General features: G+C 43.3%; 2 protein-coding genes across 24 annotated transcripts in view; one reads left to right on the top strand and one right to left on the bottom strand.

The window, feature by feature from the left end:
* Window positions 1-9562, top strand: part of ptpro (protein tyrosine phosphatase receptor type O) — a 70564-nt gene extending 61002 nt beyond the window's left edge. For all 4 annotated transcript variants that reach the window (XM_047162299.2, XM_017493979.3, XM_017493983.3 and 1 more), the window contains 5 exons: window positions 1518-1640; window positions 1923-2077; window positions 4598-4733; window positions 4984-5114; window positions 6763-9562. In XM_047162299.2, the coding sequence (XP_047018255.1) occupies window positions 1518-1640; window positions 1923-2077; window positions 4598-4733; window positions 4984-5088 (519 nt within the window). In that variant the 3' untranslated portion in view covers window positions 5089-5114; window positions 6763-9562. The remainder of the gene's footprint in view (window positions 1-1517; window positions 1641-1922; window positions 2078-4597; window positions 4734-4983; window positions 5115-6762) is intronic.
* eps8a (epidermal growth factor receptor pathway substrate 8a) overlaps window positions 8989-23749 on the bottom strand; it is a 72635-nt gene continuing 57874 nt past the window's right edge. For 11 of the 20 annotated variants that reach the window (XM_017493985.3, XM_017493993.3, XM_047162304.2 and 8 more), the window contains 15 exons: window positions 23631-23713; window positions 22472-22608; window positions 22305-22378; window positions 20816-20942; window positions 20437-20525; window positions 20041-20115; window positions 19618-19766; window positions 17804-17948; window positions 17201-17337; window positions 15505-15616; window positions 14923-15063; window positions 12855-13098; window positions 12299-12482; window positions 11380-11512; window positions 8989-10585 (listed from right to left, as the gene is read on the bottom strand). In XM_017493985.3, coding sequence (XP_017349474.1) covers window positions 10472-10585; window positions 11380-11512; window positions 12299-12482; window positions 12855-13098; window positions 14923-15063; window positions 15505-15616; window positions 17201-17337; window positions 17804-17948; window positions 19618-19766; window positions 20041-20115; window positions 20437-20525; window positions 20816-20942; window positions 22305-22378; window positions 22472-22608; window positions 23631-23713 — 1944 coding nt within the window. In that variant the 3' untranslated portion in view covers window positions 8989-10471. The remainder of the gene's footprint in view (window positions 10586-11379; window positions 11513-12298; window positions 12483-12854; window positions 13099-14922; window positions 15064-15504; window positions 15617-17200; window positions 17338-17803; window positions 17949-19617; window positions 19767-20040; window positions 20116-20436; window positions 20526-20815; window positions 20943-22304; window positions 22379-22471; window positions 22609-23630; window positions 23714-23749) is intronic. The other 9 variants (XM_047162306.2, XM_047162313.2, XM_047162308.2 and 6 more) reach the window with 6 other exon arrangements.

Below are 23749 nucleotides of genomic sequence, written 5' to 3'. Positions count from 1 at the left end.
GTATGTGGAAGTCTAAGACTAGTAGTGAATCTGTCGGTGAAGTTAGAGTCGGGTGTTTTCGTGAAGTGTGATGACCATCAGGTGTGAGTGAACGCCCGGTTTTATTTAAACAACCGGAATCTATCAGAGTCTGATCTGCACCACAGTGCATTATTGATGGAACAGTGAGTTCTGAATTATCTCAGCGAATTCTGAAGGAGAATGTCAGGACATCTGTTCATGAACTGAATCTGAAGAGAAAGTGGGTCATGCAGCAAGACAACGACCCTGAACACACGAGTCGTTCTACCGAAGAACGCTTAAAGAAGAATAAAGTGAATGTTTTGGAACGGTCGAGTCAAAGTCCTGACCTTAATCCAGTAGAAATGTTGTGGAAGAACCTGAAGAGAGCAGTTCATGTGAGGAAACACACCAACACCCCAGAGCTGAAGCTGTTCTGTACTGAGGAACGGACCGATGTGCAGGATGATCAACACTTACCCCAAACGTTTAGTTTCAGTTATTACTGCACAAGGGGGTCACACCACATACTCAAAGCAAAGCTTCACATACTTTTACCTCTCACAGATATGTAACGCTGGATCATTTTCCTCAATCAATAAATAAAGTGTAATATTTCTGTTTAATTGGGTTCTCATTATCTACTTTTAGCTCACATTCATGCGGAAACGTAGAAAATTCTGAAGGGTTCACAAACTTTCAAGCACCACCGTGGTCAGATTTATCTAGCGTTTCCTAGTGTATTACAATAAAGCGAATATAAGATTGTTAAATGTATTGACTTATTTCAACCGTGAAATAACCTCGTTCCCCTGACTGATGATTTTTAGCGCCGCCAGTAGAGAAAGTCAGCTTTAAGCTTGAAATGAGTCAAAAAATGTCTAGAAATAGTTTTAATGATCTTATATTCGGTTCATCGCAATCTTATATGAAACAATAGATACGTTTGACTATGTTGCTTTATTTATTTATTTATTTATTACAGTTTTTTTTATTGAACAAGTATAACTATTTCTGTAGCATTAAATGATCTAAAATTGAATGGAATTCAACTTGAGGTGTTTTTGTTCACCCCACAGTGCAGGCGCGGTTGAGATTCAGGGAAGTAGTGCTGCGAGAGAACTAAATATACTGCCGGAAATCTATATTTCTCTTTTCACGAAAGATGAATACGTACAAAATTATAGATATGAAAAATAAATAAATGAATAAATAAAAAGCACTTTTCAGACTGACAGCTAATAATAGACTGTGTGTGTGTGTGTGTGTTAGCGCTACGGAGCTGAGCTACCTCCGGTGTACACGGGTGTGTGTGAACGTGATCGAGATTGATTGGTGCATTTATTTCCGGCGCTCACTGAGAAATCTCACACTGCACCGCTAACGCTGTGTATTTGTTTATTTACTTACTTAAAGAATCGCTTTCGCCCGTTTGTTTGCTAGATGTCATTGGTGCACGTCTGCACGGCTGTCTCTTGTCTCTCTTGCTGATTTGAGCTTTGTGGATTCTCGCGCAGGTGAAGTGTGATCATTACTGGCCGTTCACGGACGAGCCGGTGTCCTACGGCGAGATCACGGTGGAGATGCTGTCCGAAAGCGATTCTCCCGAGTGGACCGTCAGGAATTTCCGCCTCAGCTATGTGAGTGTCATCTGAGGGACTCGGCGGAGAGAAGAGAGACACTCGATTATGTCTGTTTCACGGTCTAGTCCTGTGCGGTGTACTGTGAGCGTCCCCTCTACCCAGATGTCTGGGTTGTTTTGTTTTGTTTTGTTTTATCAGGAGTTTGATTGCAGTGCTGGAAAACAACACGTGAAACGAAAGTGCGATCATCAGATCGTTAAATATAGCTCTTACTTGCAACTAGTCACGTGTCTTGTGAGACACGGTTGTTCGTGACATTCTCTCTCTCTCGGTTCACAGGCAGACGAGGTGCAGGACGTGCTGCATTTTAACTACACGTCCTGGCCCGACCACGGTGTGCCCACGGTGAACGCCATCGAAAGCATCCTGCAGTTTGTGCAGTTAGTGCGCCAGCAGGTGAACAGGACCAAAGGACCAGTTACGGTCCACTGCAGGTGAGGACTCGGAGCTCGAGTCGGAACACTTTCAGCCCCCGTGTACGGTAGATATTGTACGTGTACAAAAATACAAACAAATCACCTTTCACTAATTACACACAGGTGAGAATCATCACGCGTTACGCGCCCGTTCACCCTTCCTCCTGTCCGTCCATCGCCGACGCTGGACCACGCCCCCACTGCCACACGCCCCCACTGCCACACGCCCCAGTCCAAACACGTGCGTTGTAGACTGCTTGGCATGGATGTATTAATAATAATAATAATAATAATAATGATAATAATAATAATAATAATAATAATAATAGAAATGATAATATTATTACCAGTGATGCACCGAAAGAAAATTCTGGGGCTGAAACCCGAATCTTTTTTAAAGTAGAGTTTTTGAATAATTGTATTAATATTAGACTTTTTAATTCATTTCATGAATGCAATGAATCTGAATTATTCTTCATTCGGTTCTGTAACAGATTTTTTTTTTTTAAATCCGAATATCCAACCAGTGTAAAGATCTAGAAAACTATTACAATGTGCGAAACAGCAGTCCGGTAATGACGGAGGCCTCTGTTCTGTTGACGTGAACGTATTTCCACGTTCAGTTCTATTCAGTTTGATCGGTGTAGCGCTTTTAACAACGGACATCGTCTCAACGCTGCTTTAGATTCGTTTAAAGATAAAACTCGGACCAGGCTCGGAGTGGAAACGTCAGACGCAGCCTCGGGTCGAGAGCCAAGTTCTGCAGGGCTCCGGCGATTTTCAATCGAAAGCGCTTTCTGTTTACACTCGAGCGGCAGGTTTCTCTTTCCCCCTCTTTCGGGGCATATTATGCGTATATTTGCAGTGTAAGTTATTTTTGTGTGAAGTGTATATTTTTAACTGTGAAGAGGTGCAGTCGGTGCCGCTTCTCAGCTCTCGTATAAAAGCGTCCGAGAAGAGAAGCAGAAGCTGTAACCAGTACCAGGTTCCAGGCCGATTTACACTTCTGTATAGAAGTGAATCTGCCTCACAACATTTTAGTCGAGAGAAAGGATTGTGGGTAAGCATAGCTCCCATAGGCCAGCCGATGTGCACGCGTAAAATGATTAACCCCCCTCCAAAAATCCTAACCGTGCATACAGTCGGTGTTGAGCGGAACGCCGACTGAACAGGGAAGCTTTGAAATCGGGTACACCGTACAGAATTCAAAACCAGCCGTCTTTCATAACCTCCCTCTCCGCACGGCGCAGTCCCGCACCTCACAGCTCACACACTGTAAAGAAGGCTTTCTTCAGCCTGACTGCAGCCCCGGTGCTGAGACGAGCACGTAGCATCCGGTGTGCAGCGGGATAAGGGAAGGAGACAGGAGCCGTGTTCGCCAGTGCGGGTACAACACGCATAACGATACATCACATTATATATAACAGTGTTTCGCTTCATGTTAGCTAGCTAGCTAAAGCGTTGGAGTTAGCATGAGCATTAGAGGAAAGTGTGTTAAAGGCGCATTAGGTAAGATTAGTCGTTGTTGTTTTTTAAAGATAGTATCAGATTGTAACAGTCAGGCAAGTTAGACATTTGAATGATTCCTGCCCATGTTCACGAAGCTCCGCCCCCAGGATCTCAGGTCACCTGTATAGTGCATCAGTTTTCTAAACAGGTTTCTCAGTGAATGTTTTTTTTATAAAGTGTTTGTTTGTTTTAAATCATGTTCTACATATATCTTCCTGGTTATCTTTACAAGTAAGGAACAAAAAAATTTATTTATTGCACCTTGAAATAAAATAAACCGCATTCCAGAGAAGATATGCTCCTTTGAGCTGCACCTAGACACGACTTAATATCCGTCTTGTATTATTATATTATATTAGGAGTGAAAGGTCTGAAGTGCTTCAGGTCGATAACACGACACTATTTTCTACAAAATTCCCGCTCGTCCTCGACACGCGACCCTCAGACGTATTCCACCCACCGCTTCGTTTCTTCTTTACTGTGTCTGGAGTTTAGCGTTTCGTTTTCTGCCCCCTAGTGGACACATTCGTATCACGTGCCGGCAAGAAGACGGGCGTCTATGTGACTTGCGCGGGCCTTACCCCGATTTACAGCTCAGCGGCGCTTGCTGGCGATTCTCTTTTAGGTCTGCGTGTTTGATTAAAACAGAGGCTGCACTGGTATGTAGCTCACAAGACGAAGCAGAAAGACATCGCTGGGACGACTGCGAACACAGTTGCGCGGTGCGTGCATGGAGGTTGCCGTGGATACGCACATTCACACACTATGTGGATGTGCGGTTTCTTCCTTCAGAGTTGTTTCACTAATACGACGTGGTACTGTTCCTACATCTCCTGCATGTGTCTCAACAATCTCCACAAAACTGTCAGTCCCAGATCAGAAGAGGCGCTCCAGCGACACGGTGCTGTAACCTCCGGCGTACTCGTTTTCTTTTTGTTTTCGTTTTCTTATTGAGCTAATACCGATCGTGGCCTGTTAAAGGAGTGGCGAGTGATGGTCACATGTCACGTGTGTTTTGTACCCCTGCAGTGCTGGTGTGGGTCGTACAGGCACGTTTATCGCGCTGGACCGGCTGATGCAGCACATCCGGGAGCACGAGTACGCCGATATACTGGGCATGGTATCAGAGATGCGCTCGCATCGACTCTCGATGGTGCAAACAGAGGTAAACACACGCGTTTTCTCCATCTCGCTTTAATCAGCTGCACCGAGTAATAACTAGTGACGCTAGATTTGTTTCCCCCCATCCCCTTCCTTTCCTGTAGAACGTTTACATTTCTTACGGATATCGGTTCTTTTAGACGGGGCGTAGCGAGTGTCCCGTCTGGAGCCGCTCGTATTACTGTCAATTACGGTGTACGCGACGCTTCGTAATCACAGCTGTAGAAGAAGTGCTTTCTCTTTCTCTTTCGCAGGAACAGTACGTCTTCATTCATCAGTGTGTCCTGCTCATGTGGAAGAAGAAAAAACAGCAGAGTCTCACCAGCGACGTCATCTACGAGAACGTCACCAAGTCTTAAGGGCAGCCGGGACACGTGGACGCAAAGTGAGAATGTTTTGGAGGGTCTCTGGGAACGGTTAATGCACACTTGGAGCACATTCATTCGGGGAAATACAAGAGCCACGGCCAAGTGCGTGACTCGGGACACAAGCGGACAAATAGACAGGCGGGGGTTTCAAAAAAAACAACAACGCGGAACTGGAAACAAGACACGGTTTATAATTGTATCAGTTAAACGTACAGGTATGATACGACGTATGATATAACGTTCCGATCATGAGGGATAGAATTGGAGCTTCATGTGAGTTTAGCTGCTGCATTTGTAGTTAAGGGTTACAAAAAGGGATTAGTTCCCCGCACAGTAAAGTGAAACGAGGTGAATGCTGGTTATTTTCGAGTAACGGCAATCGAACAGGGAAACCGCAGCAGGGCCCGGTGATTGATTATAAAGATTATAAAGATTCAGCGTCTGTTATATGAATGAAACAGTCGCGAAATTAAATGCACCAGAAAACAAAACAAAACAAAAAATTCCTGATTATTTTTTTTATTATTATTATTGAGGAGGTTCGCGGGAGAAAGGAAACATTGAGCCGAGAACATTCGTAAGCTTCGGTAGCACAGCTCCGTAAACATGTCGGGAATGGTATCTGTTCAAAAAGCTCGGACGTCAGCTGGACTTGTAGAACGTGGGGCTGGACGATATGACAGAAAATATCATATCACGATACTTGTACAGAGCAATACACCACACACATCGTGATATATAATTTGGCTAACAAACTGGAAAACGAAATTTTTTAAAAATGAAACTGATTTCGACTTTTTTCCTTTAATGGCGACAAAGAAGTTAGATTAAGATCAAGGCTTTTTTTTTTTAATTACGTCAAATGAACGTCCATTCAGTACTATTTAATTTGTAATTACTAAACACATTTAAAAAAAAAAAAAAAATACATCGCCATACCAAAAGTGTATCGTGTAATCATTTATCACAATATCGATATTATACCGATATATCGCCCAGCCCTTGCTATTAAATAATAAATACCGTGTACGGTCGAATAAATAGTTTTCCACGCTTCCCACACACTGCTCAGGTCTTCTCTATCGGGGGGGCTAACGCTAACGTGCTTCCTCCGCGACTGCTGCTCACGCTTGGTCCACAGGGTCACGTAACACGCTTCGAGAAAAGCGCTATCCGCCCTCTTCCGCATACAGATACACACAATTGGTTAGTGTCGCCGTGATTGACGCGAGGTCGAACGTACGCATCCCTCCCATCCAAAGTCTTCCTCCTTAGACTCCCGCTCACGGATGGTCGCAGCATCGTCGGGGTTTAAATCTCGCAAGTTCCCGACGACAGAGTGAACGCTTTTCTGTTGCGTCATGTGGAGAAGTCTTGCAGGGTGCGTGTCAGAAAATACCCGAAATACAGCACGTTCGGTTCACTTCCTGTATTCGGGATACATCGGGAACGAATCGTGTTCCACTGCAGTCAGATCGCAGCCAGTAGAAAGGGTTAGGGAATACCTCGGCCCTGCAGGAGGTCTGGGACCAGTGAAAGCATTAAAGCGAACAGGGTTCAACGCAAACGTAATAAAGAGGGGTTATGTTTGTGAAAGTTCTTCTGCTGTGCTGCATGCCGTTGACATTTCAGGGTCTAACCTAAGGGTTCTCCTGTGTTTTACAGGCTCTAATGACGCCCTGCACTCTCCTTTGCTTCAGGCATTTATTCTCTGCAGAAAGGCCTACTAGATAAACACCAAAATAAATAAAGACTGCAGCAGAGGAGTTGAAGAAACCACCCAAGCTATTCTACATTCTATTGTCTCAACCAGTGAAGGCACAATAGGACAAAAAAAAAAAAAAAAAAAAAAAAAAAAACAACAACCATGCCTTAAGGAATTCACAACAACGTCCAGGCTGCTTTCTTTCAGCAGAGTCACTGCAGCGGTTCCAGAGAGAGTGTTTGTGGCTGTTTGAAGAGTGCTGGCCAAATGGGACAGAAAACAAACAAAAAAAAAAAAAAAAAAGAGAAAGGACTTTTAGCATTTAGTTTTTATTCTCAGGATCGTCTGCAAGCACCAATCCCGTCTGCTGTTGCTACCACACCCAGCGGAGGCGTGAGGAGGTCCGGGTGCTCGTCATGGACGTCTCTGAGGGCGTTAGGGCGCCAGAATTTCTGAGACTATTTCGCATCCATCCAAACTCATCATAGTATTAGTATTCATTGCCTTGGTTCCTGAAGCTGCATCAGACTTTTCAACGGTCACACTGCCACTCCCTGGAAGGGACATTCAGTACAAGCGCGCGCGCATGTGTGTGTGTGTGTGTGTGAGCATTCTCTACTGCTGTATTACTCTTGATAAGCTACTCTTTGGTACGACTACTAGAACCTGAATATTGGATATTCCCGCGTTCGCGAAACGATAACCTTCCGAGGTGACCGGTCTGTCTGGTTCCGTGTACTTTGCACTGATTATCTGTAAGTGTACGCTGCGCTCTAGCGAAAACATGTAAGTCACGTCATCGTACTGCGCTTCCTCTCCTGTCCTCACAACGTCTCCCGCTAGACGAACGACATCCACGCCGGTTCCACAGTAGAAGAACCATATCGACGCCGAGGAGACGGGGTGTGCGTGCGTGCGCGTGTGGTGTAGTGGACGTTGCCATGGCAGAGCTCTCATAACTCTGGTGTGGAGCTGGAATGTACGCATCATCCTTTCGTGTATAAGGAAGCCTGGCTGATGCCAAGACTTTAAACGTAAACAAAAAAAAAAAAAAAAAAAAGAATACTCGAAAGATTTGTTTCGAGTTCAGCTCACTTGGGTCCGACCAAACCGGAGTGTGAAACATATCCCGTCATGTAGAGATATGTAGGATGTAATGTTGATTTTTTTCGTTTGTTTTTTTTATTATTTTTTTAAACAGCAAAGCTGGTGAAGCCGGTCGAGTTCATCTAGAACGTCCCGTGTTTATGCTTACGTGTGGAAAAAGCAGTATGGGCAAGATAATTACGGCAGTGGAATCACGTACTGGTTTCATATCACATGTTGAAAATGACTTCAGCACCTGTATTGCACATTCCCATGTATGCAAGTGTTGGTACTGGCGGTGTACTCCAGCAACTTCAGCAACAGGGGAAGAAAATAATAATAATAATAATAATATCTCCCATAATAAGGTACAAGTATAAAGTCATTCTAAACAAATGATATTCGGCTTAGTTTTTTTTTTTTATGTTACAAAGCCTTAAAGCTGTCTCTTACTTCATATTAAAGAAAAGAAATGGATGGAGTCCGTGATCTTCATATTTAACTATATCTAAAACTGTTACATATTGCCTATTGTACCGAGTAATATTCGCATAATATTACGTATACGCCGAGAATTTCACCGCTCGATTATCCAGTCCACGACAAACCTATACATAGATGGAGAAGACCTACAAATATAAGGGCCAGTGTTTGCTCTTCAAGTTTCACGCCTTTTTTTAAAAATAATAATAATAATAATACTTCTTTAAACGTAGTGTATGTCGAGCTGTGTCCGATTTGTCTTTGGTGCCATTTTATTTTATTTTTTTTCATGCAACGCATCACTTTAAGCCTGAGCTGAGATCACTGTTCATCCTCTCAGTTTTAACGTGTGTGGTTATTGGAAACGAAACAATAAAGAAACCCGTTGAATATGTTTGTCTGGAAGAATGTTCCTTAGAGAAATGTGTGTACCTGCTGTCTCACAGCTAAAGCCTGCCCTCTAGTGGTGCTTTCAGTTATTTCCTGATCCTGGCGTACACGCAACAGAAGCCCTGGCTCGCGTCGCGTCGCCGCATCCGCCTGACCGTTACAGCTGTTCCTCTACAAAAGGCAAGAGCATTAAAACACACCCAGTCACAAACCCATGCAAGGCAGTGTAGATCTCATAGATTTCTTTATTCATTCTGTAGATCTTTACCAGTTCGTTTCTTCTCATCGAAGCTCCTTCCGTTTAAGCGCTAGTTTATAATCCTAGGAAGCGTCCAGCGGGAGATGAGGAAGTAAAATGAGCTATTCGTTTAGTGCTGTTTAAGATCCTGTACGGTATGGACATGGCACTTGAGTCACTAAGAATCCGGCAAAAAAAAAAAAAAAAAAAAAAAACGTGTTGAGAAACGTTGTACCGTAAAGCTGAATCTTACTCTAGAGTCCTTCTGGCCGTCACGTCGGTCGGTCGGTCGGTGTTCGGAGAGATATTCAGGTTGAGTCGAATCGGTAACGGATACGGAACGAACACGCTTTCTGAATGCCGTCGTAAACGTTTCAAATCAAACCGGTGACGATCGTATGCCAAAAGAAACGATATGAAGCAGAGTACTAAACCATTCTGTCCAGATGATTATACATGCAGCTGTTTCCAATGCAACACTAGTACAAAAAAAAAAAAAAAAATCCCTGAAAACGTATCTACGGTGTTAGACGGGGCGGACGGACAGAAACGCATGTTCGTGGGGGGGGGGGGGGGGGGGGGATAATAAACGTGGCCACGGCGAGTCATATAGAAAGTTACTCATTTGGCATTAGGCTTAAATAGAAAATTATCAAACACATAAATATCCTCTTTTTCCAGCAAACGATAATGTACATCATTCCCCTGTCACATTGCACCCATTAATGTATTCTTCTGTATCGATTCCACCGCGTGCGTGCGCGCGAGTGGGGGGTTAGTAAAGTTCCAGACGCTTTACTTTCAGCCCACTATACAAACGTGTGAAGTACACGCGTTCAATGGAAGGCTAAATCCGAACGTTTCATATATATATTTAAAAAAAAAAAAAAAAATAGTCCACGTCCGTAGCAAAAACCCCACTCCTCGCCGTCCTCAGCATGTCCTTCCATCACTTAGTCATCAACCTCGCACATTACATCACTTCCTGTGTCTTCTTTCATTCGAACTAATTACAGCAGTACTATACAATGATTTGTTTTTGAACTCTCGTATTTTGAAATATTCGTAAACGTCCAGGATCCGAGACGTTGATCTAATGCTTAACTCGACAAACAACTACGTGCCCCTCGGCCTTATTTCATATGTATATTAGAAATCTACAATCGTCTTCATTGTGTTACTTTATTTTGGTCTACGTAGCAAGTGTATAACAAATCCTACATCCTTCTGTCAAAACACGTGTTTTTTTGTTTGTTTTTTTTTGTATTGTTTTGTTTTTTTGTGTGTGTGTCCGTGCTGCTGCTTAATCTACATCCGAGCTGTTTCCGTGGTCGGGCGGGTCCAGGAGCTCCTGACGACGGCGCATGATGGCTGCAAACTCGACCGCGTCCTGAAAAACGACAACGTGAAAAGGATGGAAAAAAAGTGCCAGAGGAGAGGAGAGGAGGAGAGAGGAGAGGAGGACGAGGGGGTCAGTGGCTGCTCCCCTCATCAAAGGACTCGACTCCTGAATCGCTGGCTGTTGTCGCTGCTAGTTTCTCCTGTCGCCTCCTCATGATCTCCTGAAGCTCAGAGCCCGAGCTCCTCTACACAGAGAGAGACAGACACACACAGAGACAGAGAGGAAATGAATCCTGTAGAAGGAGACAAGTTTACTTGTTAAAATAATTTTTTTTTAAAAGTCTAAATGACTGGCATGACATGAGGAGGAAGCACTGAGGAAGAAAGCTCAAATTGAGGCGGAACCTAGAAGCGTACTGTGATATTAGCGGGGGGGGGGGGGGGGGGGGGGTGTATAGTAACACATGTCTAAGGTCAGTGTGATGGCCATCCGATACCACAGGCATGTGTCTGGAGCAGCTGCAGTGATTGAAGCTGCTCGGGTGGACATTTATGCCTGCAGGGTGGAGCTGACCATCTCAGACTGGTCTACTCGTTCTCTGTTAGTCAGGCCTAATGACCGAACACGACGTTCTGAAGTTATGGAACATCCCATAACTACGTAGCCGATCAAAAACTAAGCGCGTCGAGATCGTCGTGTTCCACTGAACCTCGCCAACAGAGAAGAGCTAACCAGTCTACGACATATGAAATACCTTGGCGAGCTTGAGAGAGCTTTATCAGTGGATCATAGGAGGGTTCAGAAGAAGACCTGCAGGCAGGAAGAACACGACAGAAACCAGAGGCAACCTCGCCAGCGTCGGTCAACTTAAAACTCAAAAATATCTTCAACGTCAAACCAGGGTTCTCACAACACTTACGTTTAACCCAGACACATGGCAAAGCATAACAACGCGCTCGTTCTGAATGAAAGATTCGAACAGAAAAGTTCAAAAGGAAGGAGGCGGAGAGAACCGAGAAGGTGTGAACTCCGACCCACCTCGAGAGCGGCCTTCTGTACGGTGACCTGGCTGTAGACCCGAGCGCCGTCGTCGGGACACACGGTCTTCAGCTCGTCTTTGTTGAGGGAGAAGAGCTGAGCTCCGGTCAGCACGCCCAGACTGTTTACAGTCCTGTACAGACAGAACACACACGCTCACATCAGTCTCCATCCCCGGTTCGTCTAAACGCACGTTTTTCCCTCCGCATCATTTCCCAATAGAGCGGCGTTTCCATCCCATGTGTTCAAGAGAGCGAAATCGTCGCGTCACTTTTCTGACCCGATCACGCGGTTTGTTGATGCGAAGTCACGACTTTTTTTTTTTTGCTGCGCGTCGAGGAATTTATCCGGTAAATGTGCTTCCGTCCGTCTCGACTGGGCGCACGAGCTTTTTTTACGCGTGATTTGGAGATTTTATATGCGTCCGGTGTTTCCATCTAGTTTGTTTTTTTTTCCCGTTTTGGATGGAAACACAGCTAGGGTGATGGTCATGCTTCAAGTGCATGTTCAGGGCGTGGACCAAGCGAAAGATTTAGGGCCACTGTTTGAATAATACGCATACGAGTTATCGAGGACGTTCGGAATATGCGACGTTAACAGAAAAAGTCGATATTTTTAGCGGATGATGAAATCGTGATACTAGTACGACGGTGCGCGTCAGACCAACGTCCGTGTGTTGAAAGAAGGGACGATGAATAAGGGATTGGGTGAAGTTATCGTCTACACAGGCAGTGGTTGCTAGACTGTTACTAGTCCCAGCGCGGTTATACTAAATGTAAGCACTCGTGGAACACCGCTCGTTCAAATCCGACAAGTGAACCGGACCCGAGTGTTGTATAATGCACTGCGAGGTTTGGAAAACAAGACCGTGTGCAGCACTCTTCCACCGAGCTGCCCGTCTCATCACACACACACTTACACAGCGCTGAAGCCTTTAACCTCGAGCCAGGTTTTCACCTCCTCGGGCGTGGAGTCGTAGCTGATGTTGGCGGCGGGCAGACTGCCGCTGCGCGGTGGAGCCTGGAACTTCTTCTGAGCGCTGCGGCCGAGAGTGAGTCTGTGCACCAGCTCGTCCTGAACCTCCTCCATGTTGGACTTGCGGCCTGGTGGGTCACAACAAAATCAAACCTAGCTTCGGTTCTGGAGGAGAAGAAAAGAAAAGAAAAGAAAAAAAAACCCCAGCAGCTTTCCAGCTTGGATATTTGGAAATATCTTGCATTAGTAAGTCGAGAAGATGAGACTTGTGCTTTAATACTGATCACAAGGGATGAGGGTTTAAATTTATATCCAGCCACACTGATGTAATACTCCAGTAAATACAGTACATCCTTATCTTATCTCGTAGCATGTAAGAAAAGGTATTTGGACGTTTGAATAAACACATTCTACCCGGTTAATACCCTAAACCTAAGGTGCCCTAAACTCCTCCTTCTAGGTGGGCGAGCGGATTCGATCACAGTGGAAGGATTAATCACCACAACCGGCATGCGTACGATTAGCGGGCGTCACGCCGGGCTCTTTCGGCTCTCTCATAGTGATGCTGCCGTTGTCACTGGAGTTGCTGCTGCTCTGGCGGCTGACGTTGGACGGCGAGTTCCCATGATGCTCTAGAGGAGCAGGTGCGCTGTAGGGCAGCGAGTACATAGGAGGAGGAGGGGGAGTCGGAGCTGGAGGGATGGATGCGATTCCAGGTTTGGGCCCGTCGTCCGTTCTCTGCTTCTGCACAACGATGGAAACAAAAGCAGTGGGTCAGATCTCACGTCTTTGGACGGTTTCGGAATCTGTCCGTGCGTTACGTCGCGAAGACAAACCGACCGTTCGGTCCGTTCGTACACCTGTCGTGTTTGTTATTACCTCGTTTAATTCACCCAGTAATTGCTTGTGAAAGGGAGAAGGAAAGAAAAAAAGGAATGATGAAGGCTGTGATTGATTTTAGACAACACTCACTCAAACTCACTGCAAACTAACATCACACTTCTAACTGCTCGAGGAAACATAAGCAGGGCTTCTGGAGCTTTAGCGTCGATACGGACTAAAAACGAAGATCTTTTTGTTTTATACCAAGATGACAGAGTACACTTCCTGTTGATCTTTCAGTCCTGAATATACAAACACTTGGGAATCCTACAGTATAGCAAGTGCAATAGATTTAACCAGAACACACACTATGGATAAGCTGAATGACGAAATCTATTAATATACAACTAAATCTAGGAAATTGGTGTAAAGGGAAGGGCATTTAGGAAGAGGCACACACACACACACACACACACACACACATCGTGCCCTACCTTAAACAGCTCAAACTCCTTCTTTGGCATCATTAGCTTTTAGATGAATAAATGCGTGAAGAAAAGGTGAATTTAAAACAACAATACGATGCAAAAAAAAAAAAAAAGGCGAGGCAAAGACAAACACAAAGCTAGTCTGATGGTAGTGTTACTGAGTAAATAGTCTAGTCATGTAGAAATGTCCTTGTATCAAATTAACGACCACTTTTATGATTTTGAGTCAGATGAGGAAAAAAATGATAATGTTATATTATACATATTTAAAAACTCCCCAATTTGGTCCACCAGCCAGCTCTCCTCTATCATACATCAGCTAGCACTGATGAGGGCGAAAGCTCTCACGTGCTTCCTCCGAGATTCTGAGCCTACCGCGTCACTGAGGAAAGTGCTATCAGCCCTCTTCCTCATACACAGACACCCAGGATTGGCTACACTTGCTGTGATCGACAGGAGAGAGAGAAAACGCCCCTCCCACCCAGAAAGCTCGGCCAATCTTACTCCCCGGTCTTCCGGCCACTGAAAGCTGTGGCATCGTCGTGATTCAAACTCGCGATCTCCCGATGACAAGGTTATTATCGTCTATGAAAACTAAACCATCAGTGAAAAGAAAAAAAAAAAAACATTTTCGTTAACTGAAAAAAACAAACAGAGTTTCCAAATAAATTAAAACTAAACCTCAACTATAACGGCCGCCTGCGATACGAACGAAAAACTGAATAGAATTTCAGAGAATAAAAGTTCCGTTGTTGTATTTTAAATGTTTGGTGGGCTGACGTGAGATCAGAGGTCGGAGGGAGTGGATCCATCAACGTTGCCGAATCATAAATGACCAGTAGATGGCAGAGTAGTGTGTATTAGTACTCCTGGGCACAGCAGCGATTTACTAACAGTGGAGCGCCAATGGGGAAATTAATAGGTAGGAAAAGACAGGGCCCATTTTGGGATTTTTTTTTTTTTTTTTTTTTGAGTATTGTATCATGATGTTAAAAATTAAAACGATACTAAAACTAAATAAAAACTCAAAGTTAAGATTTTCGAAAGATACAAATAAAATCAAAACTATTTATGCGCCATTAAAACTGACTGAAACGAAGCGGACGTTGAAAACCAAAATACAAAAAACGAAATAATTAAAATAAATAATAAAAACAATAAGATTTTTAAAACGATAATAACCCTGCCCGATGATGGGGCGAAGACTTAACTCTTGCGCCCAAAAACGTCTATCATTCTATCATTTAACCGAACACACCTGAATGGTATGGCTGTAAATTGGCTCGCCGCGTCCATTCACATCCACAGCCTTGGTGATCTCGAGGATGTTGTTTGGCACGTATCCTGTAAGTCCAGTTCCGTTTCGAACCTTCCACCACTGTTTCCTGTCATCCAGAACCTATCAAAGACATTTAGGCAACTTAGAGCCTTTTACTCTTACTCTTCTGGACTACAGGGGACAGTAAACTTAATCAAGAGCACCATTTCCTGTTTGAAAAGCATGGAATGTTTTATATCGTGATGTATAAAAAGCCCGATTTGCACTTCCAATTCTGCTGAAGAGGGCAAAGACTAATGCTGACAGGCACTCTTCAGAGACCCATTTTTCGCATGAGACTATACACGAACTCACAGCTGTGCGCAACTGGCTTGTATCTTATTACTGGTCTCATGACGCAGTGTGCACTTTCAAGAGAAGTGTACAATCAATGCGATTTGCTTTTTTCCCCCTGAACTGTTCCTTTAAAAAATAAAAAATAAAATAAATAAATAAATAAATTAAATAAAATAAAACCCCACACACACACTTTTGAAAAACGTGTGAGAGATAACGGTGTACCTCGACCACCTCGTCCTTGACCACAGTCAGCTCCGTGCCGTTTCTGGCCACAAAGTCATATTTTGATTTGGCAAAACTTCTTGGCTGGCCTCTACCTTGGGCCTCAGCGTTTCTGAATGGAGAAAATAAATTAGAACGAATTCGAAGACATTACACACTATGAGATACACAATGAAGTGGTACAGCATGGAAACGATTTGAAAATGAAAATGAAAGATATAAGATCGTTCGTTTTTTTTTTATTCATTTAATTATGCTGACTCATGCACTGTCACACTGTGGCATGAAACTACACATGAAACCCCAGTATGTACAGTATGAACATTTAAAGCCACTGTAAGCACTTTTATTCCCTTCTGATAGCCATCACTACAATCTGCATCTCTGAGACCTTCCTATTATTCAACCCGACTGTATACTCAAGTATATAAGTGATCACGAGCACACAACGGGCTCTGATTAAAAGCTTAGGAGTTCCTGACACAGCACCGGCGGTATATAGATCCTCAACCAAAAGCTCTTTGCTGTACTGTTGCAGTGAGAAATACACACTACAAAACAGCAAACGGAAAGGGACGAATGAGAGGAAAGACGAGTAGACTATACAGGGTGTCCCAAAAGTCTCCATACTTCGGGGGAAGCAAAATGTCTTCCAAAAATTTTCATACTTGGTTTATATTATATATATATATTTATTTTTTCTTCAGATATCCTTTAAGAGTGACAAGAGAAGAACGTATTGAAACGGTTCTCGTGGTTGGATCGGGAAGCTGCCGCTAGGTTGCGATGGACTTTAACAGGAAACATGGCGAGCACGTTGCACACGAGACTGTCGCCAAACTTATTAACAAATTCAAAAAGACTGGAAGGGACGCGGACCGACCGAGAGGAAGTGAACGTCCATGAACATCCGCTGACGAAGGCACGACCGACTTGGTGCTGGCGAACATAATCCCCATATATATGGAGATTTTTGGGACACCTTTGGCTTTTCAGTGCTGCAGAGACCGGAGAGAGTCAAATCTTGTTGGTAGGCTTTGGGATAGTCTGTTATTCTCCTCAAACATTTTGCTATTCTACCACGCTCGGGTAGTTTACTATACGTGGCCTAGGTAGAGAGAGAAATTTAGCTCGTAACATAAGCTGTGCCGGTTTGTTAATTCTAGCTGTGATGCCTAAAAAAAAAAAAAAAAAGCATGTGCTTGCAGGGAATTTGAAGAAACTGGAATGACTGAGGACGTGGGAATAGATTGGCGTGTAGCCGGGCTCCTTTAATGGCCAAGTCTGGTGGATGCTAATAAGACGTGTTAATATTGCTTACAGCAGCTTTAAACTAATGATGTCATGTAATTCAAATGAATATGACAAAACATCTACGTTACTGACTGCAACAGCCATGGAGAAGTGTCTAAAGGTTTGGGCCAGAGACTAAGGAGAGAAAAGAAGAAAGGAAGATCATATTAAGACCTTCGTCAACAGTAATCAATGAAAATATATAGATAGAGGTGAAAGTGGAACTGAACATTGAACATATTCCCATTGATATGATGCTGAACACTTTGTCGGTTGGAGAGAAACCAGAAGCAGCTCAAAGAGAGAAGTGAAATCTGCTAAGGAGAGAGCAGGAACCCAGAGAGAAAAGCAGTGCACAGTAGGACAGTTCTCCAGAGCCTGCTGGCAGTCACATGACCGTTACCTATCTACGTGGTGGCTGAATGCCTGCTTTAAAGCAGCCACTGCCGTGTGTGAATCCAGGAGGTGCGTGTGATCGTAGGCGGTGGAGGTAAAGCCGTACCCGTCTGCTGAGGGGAACTCCTGCACGTTAGCCTGCTGCTAATAAACACAGAAACATAAGCCAGGTCATTAACATGAACCAACACTCACTAATACTTAACACTCCTTTAAAGTGATTGAAATGAGCAGTTCTACACGATTATACAGCTTCCCGTCTCGATTATTGCTTAACCGGTTTTCATGGTTTACACCACTGCTGTATTTAAAAATGATTAATACAGATATATTTTGAAGATTCTTTTCAGAACAGCATAATGGATTGGAAAAGAAAACATATTCGGGCAGTTCCTATTAGTCACACATAAGGTTTAATAATATTGAATGTAATGATTTTCAAGTTTCCATTGATAGCCATTGGAAATGTGTTTAAAAATGGCAGCAACTTTCCCATAAAAGCTCGTTTCCAGAAAACCTGTCCATAACCGTCTTCAAATTCCATAGCTCGGTAATCGTGGACAGTTTGTGGACAGAGTGACCTTGTACCCAGGCCGTGGTGCTTTCCTACCTGCGGTCTGTGGAGGTCAGCATGAGCCAGGCTCTCAGCCAGCTGAGTCAGGCCTTGCTCTCGGCTCACTAGCAGCGGAGGCTCCCAGCCGTCCCGGAATCGCAGGGTGTGAGGAGGGAAGTAATGATCCTTCGGCCACTCCAGCCTAGAGACCGGGGAACCAAAACGTCAGTCATTGGAAACACGAAAGACATATACAGTGGGGTCCAAAAGTCCGAGAGCACACTGAAAATCTGTTTGTTTGTTTTTCTAACTTTTTAAATTGGAAATAAACAGACTCACTGAAACTGGACACTTGAAGACTGGAAAAAGACCAGGTGATTGATTTATTTTCTAATCTTCATCTGTACAGTTTGGGTGAGTGTGTACCCATGATAGCCTCAGATCCCTGTTCTCGGCTGACAGGAGCGGAACCCGATGTGGTGATGTGGTATTCGGCTGTTGTAGCTCATCCACCTCTAGATTCGATGTTTTGTTTATGCTGAGATGCTTTTCTGCTCACCGCGGTTGTAAAGAGTGATTATATGAGCTACTGTTCCCTTCCTGGCAGCTCGAACCAATCTGGCCATTTTCCTCTGACCTCTCTCATCGACAAGGCGTTCCCACCCACAGAACTGTCACTCACTCGGTGTTTTTTCGCACCGTTCCATGTAAAATGCATGAAAGTGCAGATGTACCAGTGTTCCTGGTGAACAGTGTCTATATAAGATGTGTGTGTGTGTGTGTGTGTGTGTGTATATATATGTATATGTATATATATATATATATATATATATATATATAAAATTCAGAAAATCAGTAGAGGAAGATGTTCTTTGAGGATATTATACAGTATAACCGTGTTTCTCAACCCGGGGTCTGTGGCATAATCACAGGATCTCTGTAGGATTGTTTAAATTTATATATATATATATATATATATATATATATATATATATATATATATATATATATATATATATATATATATTTTTTTTTTCATATATATATATATATATATATATATATATATATATATATATATATATATATATATATATATATTTTATACAAATATATATATATATATATATAGATATATATATATATATATATATATATATATATAGATATATATATATATATAAACAAATAAATGTATGTAAGTGGTATGTTTTAAACACATTTTTTAGGCCACCACGTCTCACAAAAGCCGCAGACCTACGGTTTTAAAAACGAGCCTGTATGCTTACTCATGGGCGTTCGCGACCGTCTCGCTAACGTCGCTCAGCTTGCTCATTCCGTGGTGATCCATGTTCGCCGTGTCATTAATCGTGCAAGGTTCGCACCGCGTCCAACATTCAGAGTGTAATAATTCAGAGTGATGATCATTTGAAGGGTACAGTCAGCGATAATGTGTGTAAACGGTTTACTGTTCACCGCCGGCTGCGGAAACGTTCGTTTTTAAAGTCTGACCTTCATGAGGTAAAATGAAACGTGTACATCGGCGTGTAAATGCGGAATGTTAACGTCGACGTCCCCTGTTAATGTCGAATGGCGGGCGGTATATCGAATCTAACACTGAATACGGAAAACGGATGAAACGTGTTTAGAAAAACGTGCGGCGTAGACTACTGATGTAGATTATTATACGTTGTAATTAAATATATTAATAGATACATATTATGTTGGGGGTGAGCCAGAATATGCTAGGGTTCCACGACTGACAAAAAGAACTGTTGAGAACTACTGTTATATAATCCAAAGTAAGGAAAGACAAGACAAAGGAATTGCTTGCATTGCATTTGGGAACAGTTTGAGTGTTTTGTCATTACCTGCATTTAGTCCAGCCATCACCCAGCATGACCCACAGGTGGCGCTCTTCAGCGGTGCCTGCAGAGTGCAGGAACTCTATGGCGTCTCTGGTGAGGAGGGGAACCACTACGCTCTTAGCCAGGTCGACTCCTCCTGATGTGTGAACCACCTAATACAGGCAACATTAGCACTGAGGCGCAGGCTACAAACAACGTCCTGGAACACTCAGGCTTTTTTATTGCTGTGAAACTCCATGCACGACTGAGTCACGTTGTACTTCCTGTACTTTATCACGTTGTACTTTATTATCTGAACATTTCGCAGAAAACTTGTCATGGTTGGTAGAGTATGTTCAGTACAGCGCAGGCTGTCTCATGCTGCTAATTCAGGTCTTAACTGACCGTGCTCTGATTGAGTCACTTCCTGGAAAATGTCCAACTTACCATTTTGAGTGGATTAAACAGGAAATGAACCAGATCCACCGCGCTCGGGTTCTGGATGTGGGTTTTCAACTTTGCCTGGCGTGGAAAAACAATTGCTTACGTTTTAACGTTATCAACTCGATGAAATTCAATTTCCTACCATTCCCAGTGTTGACTAATCTGGAAAATAATTCACCCAGACATTCAGCTGACAGGTGAGAAAAACTGACGGTTAGGAAATGGTACAGGACAAACTGTTTTTTTTTTTTGTTTGTTTTTTTTTAAAGCAGTATATAATATTAGCAAGAAAAGAATTTTTTTCTGTTTATTTGGGTGTTTTTGGGTAGACGGTCATTAACTACACATCCATCTGTCTGATCATGTAATCGAATGTAATCTGACTCATAAGATGCTCACCAGCAAGTTGAAGGCGTGTTTAAATTTCTGAAAGCAGTCGACATATTCGTCCTGTCCCGGCGGCCTCGCTCGGAGTGTCAGCACTCCCTCTGGAAGACATACGAGCAAAGCCGAGACGCAAACGAATGAGGAGTCGCAAATCTTATACTGTAACTGGTTCTAAATCCAATCCGATTCAATTTTTTAAAGATGATTCTCTCATTATCTAATTAAACTTTTAGCCTAGAGTTGTGAGTTATGAATTATTGGCTCCTACAACCTCTTTAAAAACAGGAATCATTTAACTGGGAACAAACTCTATATCAGGTGTCTAAAGTGTGGGGGGAAATAAAACAAACAAACAAACAAAAACATATAGAAGAATAAAATCAATGCGTACCTCCTGGTCCTTTCTTTTTACTCTTTTTTGATTTCTTCCTCTTGGAAAGTTCGTTAAAAGCCTCTGCAGCTTTCTGAAGTTTGGTGACAAAGTGCTCGATGTCATCCAGAATGTGGTTCAGGATTTGCTACAACAACAACAACAACAACAACAAATAATAAACCATACACTTTGATCAAGTTGTTGATTCCGTGACTACAAACATAAATAAATAAATAAATCCCTGCTATATTATATAAAACTACATTTATACATTCAGGTTTTCCACATGCTGCTTATCTGAACGCATGATCCACAGATGTTTCATTCGAACATCCTGCGATCGTCTCCGACTAACAGGCCAGCAGCGCGTGCAGATCCTGCGCCGGGCCTCGGAAACCGATTACAGCTACGCGCCTCGGCACAGGATTCCATTTGGCTCAGCTCTAAAGATGGGGACGCTGGCGCAGTCCATTATGTGTATAGAAAGAAATAAAAGCGGATTCCCTAATTATAATAAGCCAACACGCTAGCGCTCTCTACACTAATCGATGGATATTTACTACTTTAAATAGAGACTGCAAAAAGCCTTTTCACGCACAACACATACAGGCTTTACCCTTTCAGAACATTAAAAAAGGGGGTGGAAATTTGGTTAAGATACTTCTTACAGCGGCTTAAATAAATAAATAAATAAATAAATAAATAAATAAGGAGGAAGCTTTTACTAGAAACTGGTACAAGTCAGATCCTCAGAGAAATACGGCTAATGGGAAAAGGAACATTATTCCATTATGCATTAAGATTGAAGGAGAATTAGTTTTGGAGCAAATGCAAGAAATGGATAATGCATTTTTTTTTTTTTTAAATAAACAAAAAACCTAAAGACAATGGCTCTCGTGTGCGTGCGCATCATTTTCTACGTAATTGCATTCTCCCTCGCATCCGTTTTTTATTCCCCCCACCTCTCGTGTCTCTGTTTAAAATAAATAAATAAATACATAAATAAATGCACTGAGCGAAATCCTTGACTGTGTCAAAGCAATTCAAAAGGTCTCAATTGTGCTCGGTAAAAAAAAAAGAAGCAACGGGTCGGGTTTAGTACGTACTCTCGCGGTAGAGCATGATCACGACAAGCCAGATCTTGCAGCATGAATTATTCAAAGTCTTTAGTGTTTTTGCTAGCAAAACATAAGCATGAAAGGGGAAAATGAAGAGAGCATCATGAGGTCCCGGAGTAGAAATGATGGCGAGTTAATGTTCTAGTCATTAAATATTCTAGAGATAAATAAACAAAAAAACTAATTCTTGGATGCTGAAAGTATAATCATTTGGCACATTATGAATCCACAAAATGTACGGCTATGAGTCCAGATTAAAAGTGGGAGGGAAAATAGGACACTAAACGACTCTTTCCTAGCTGTTTATGAAAAACAAATGAGAAGGAAAAGGAAAGGAAAGCTCTGGCGCATGGAGATGGTGAGGCCTGTATCTATCTGATGATATTTACCACGTCTCTGTCGATCTGCATCGCGGTCATCTCCGGAGAGTCATCCTGTTCCCCGTATGGCCTTTGGGCATCATCTGAATGGAGCGCACACAGGAGCGTGACTAAGTGACAGCTCGATAACTGAATTTTGTATCTAAAACGTGTGTGCTAATGAGTGCTGAACTCACAGTCTTGATGATCGCTGGCCACGTTTGACCAGGCGGCAACTCTGCTGTTCATAGCCACTTGATTGACGGTTGCTGGAGGAACCGGGGCGGGGCCGCCGGGAGGAGGTGGGATAGCGCCGTCGCTCTTCCGGATCATTCTAGCAGAGACACGGGGGCATGGTTTCTGTACTTAATGGACATTGTAACGCATATCTGATGTCAGGTTATGTGCACGTTAGGTTATTCGTGGTAGCAGTTACAGAAACTGTTAGTAAACAATGGCAGCTGTGATCAGAGAATAAACACGCTTCAGCGTAACCAGTGCTTTATAATAACATGTATGTGACGAGCGCTAAACTGAACTACATGAACCTTTGAAGCGCTGTCTTAGAGACAGTACATCATCAAGCAAAATGTGACAGACATATTGATTTTTTTTTTCTCCCTCACACCAGACCGAATTACAGTTGGTTGCATCTTGTACTCCAGAACAGTTTGCTGTAGAGAAAACATTCATTCTGGCAACAGTGCAAATGCAAAAACGAGTTACAGTTACATTTATTTAACGCTTTTCTAGAGACTCAAAGCACTTTACGTAGGATCGGCGTGGGGGGGGTGGGTAATCTCAACCACCACCAGTGTGTAGCATCCACATGGATGATGCGGCGGGAGCAATAGTGCGCCAGAACGCCCACCACACACCAGATATTAGTGGAGAGGAGATGAGGATTATTAGGGGGCCGTGATAGATGACGGTTAATGGTGGAATTTCGAGATTTTTAATGAGCACAGAGAGTCAGGACCTCGGTGTAACGTCTCATCCGACAGACAGTGCTGTTTTTATAGTGTCCCCATCACTATACTGAGGCATTAGGCCCCACAGAGACCACAGGGTGAGCGCCCCCTGCTGGCCTCAATAATCCCACTTCCAGCAGCAACCTTAGTTTTCCCCAAGACGTCTCCCATCCAGGTACTGGCCGGACACAACCCTGCTTAGTTGCAATGGGGAAACCAGGCGAGAGCTGTGAAAAGGTTACGATTCCTTCTGAGAACATCCGTCCATCTCTGCTGTTTGGAAAAAAACAGCAGGATGCCACATATACCCTTTAAGCTGATATCGGACATGTCGCTTACTGTATAACGCGGGATATAACGGAGATAATGTGAAAATCAGCCTTACTTGAGAACCTCTGGACGCTTTTTGGCCTTCCCGCCCTTGTGATCGTTGATGGCACTCTCGATATCCGCTTGGATCAGATTTGCCTGGTGGAAAGAAGGAAAAAAAAAACGAGAACGTGT

The sequence above is a fragment of the Ictalurus punctatus genome, chromosome 19 (genome assembly GCF_001660625.3).
Source record: "Ictalurus punctatus breed USDA103 chromosome 19, Coco_2.0, whole genome shotgun sequence".
In the NCBI taxonomy this organism is placed as follows: domain Eukaryota; kingdom Metazoa; phylum Chordata; class Actinopteri; order Siluriformes; family Ictaluridae; genus Ictalurus; species Ictalurus punctatus.
This window is presented reverse-complemented; position numbering and strand designations above follow the sequence as displayed.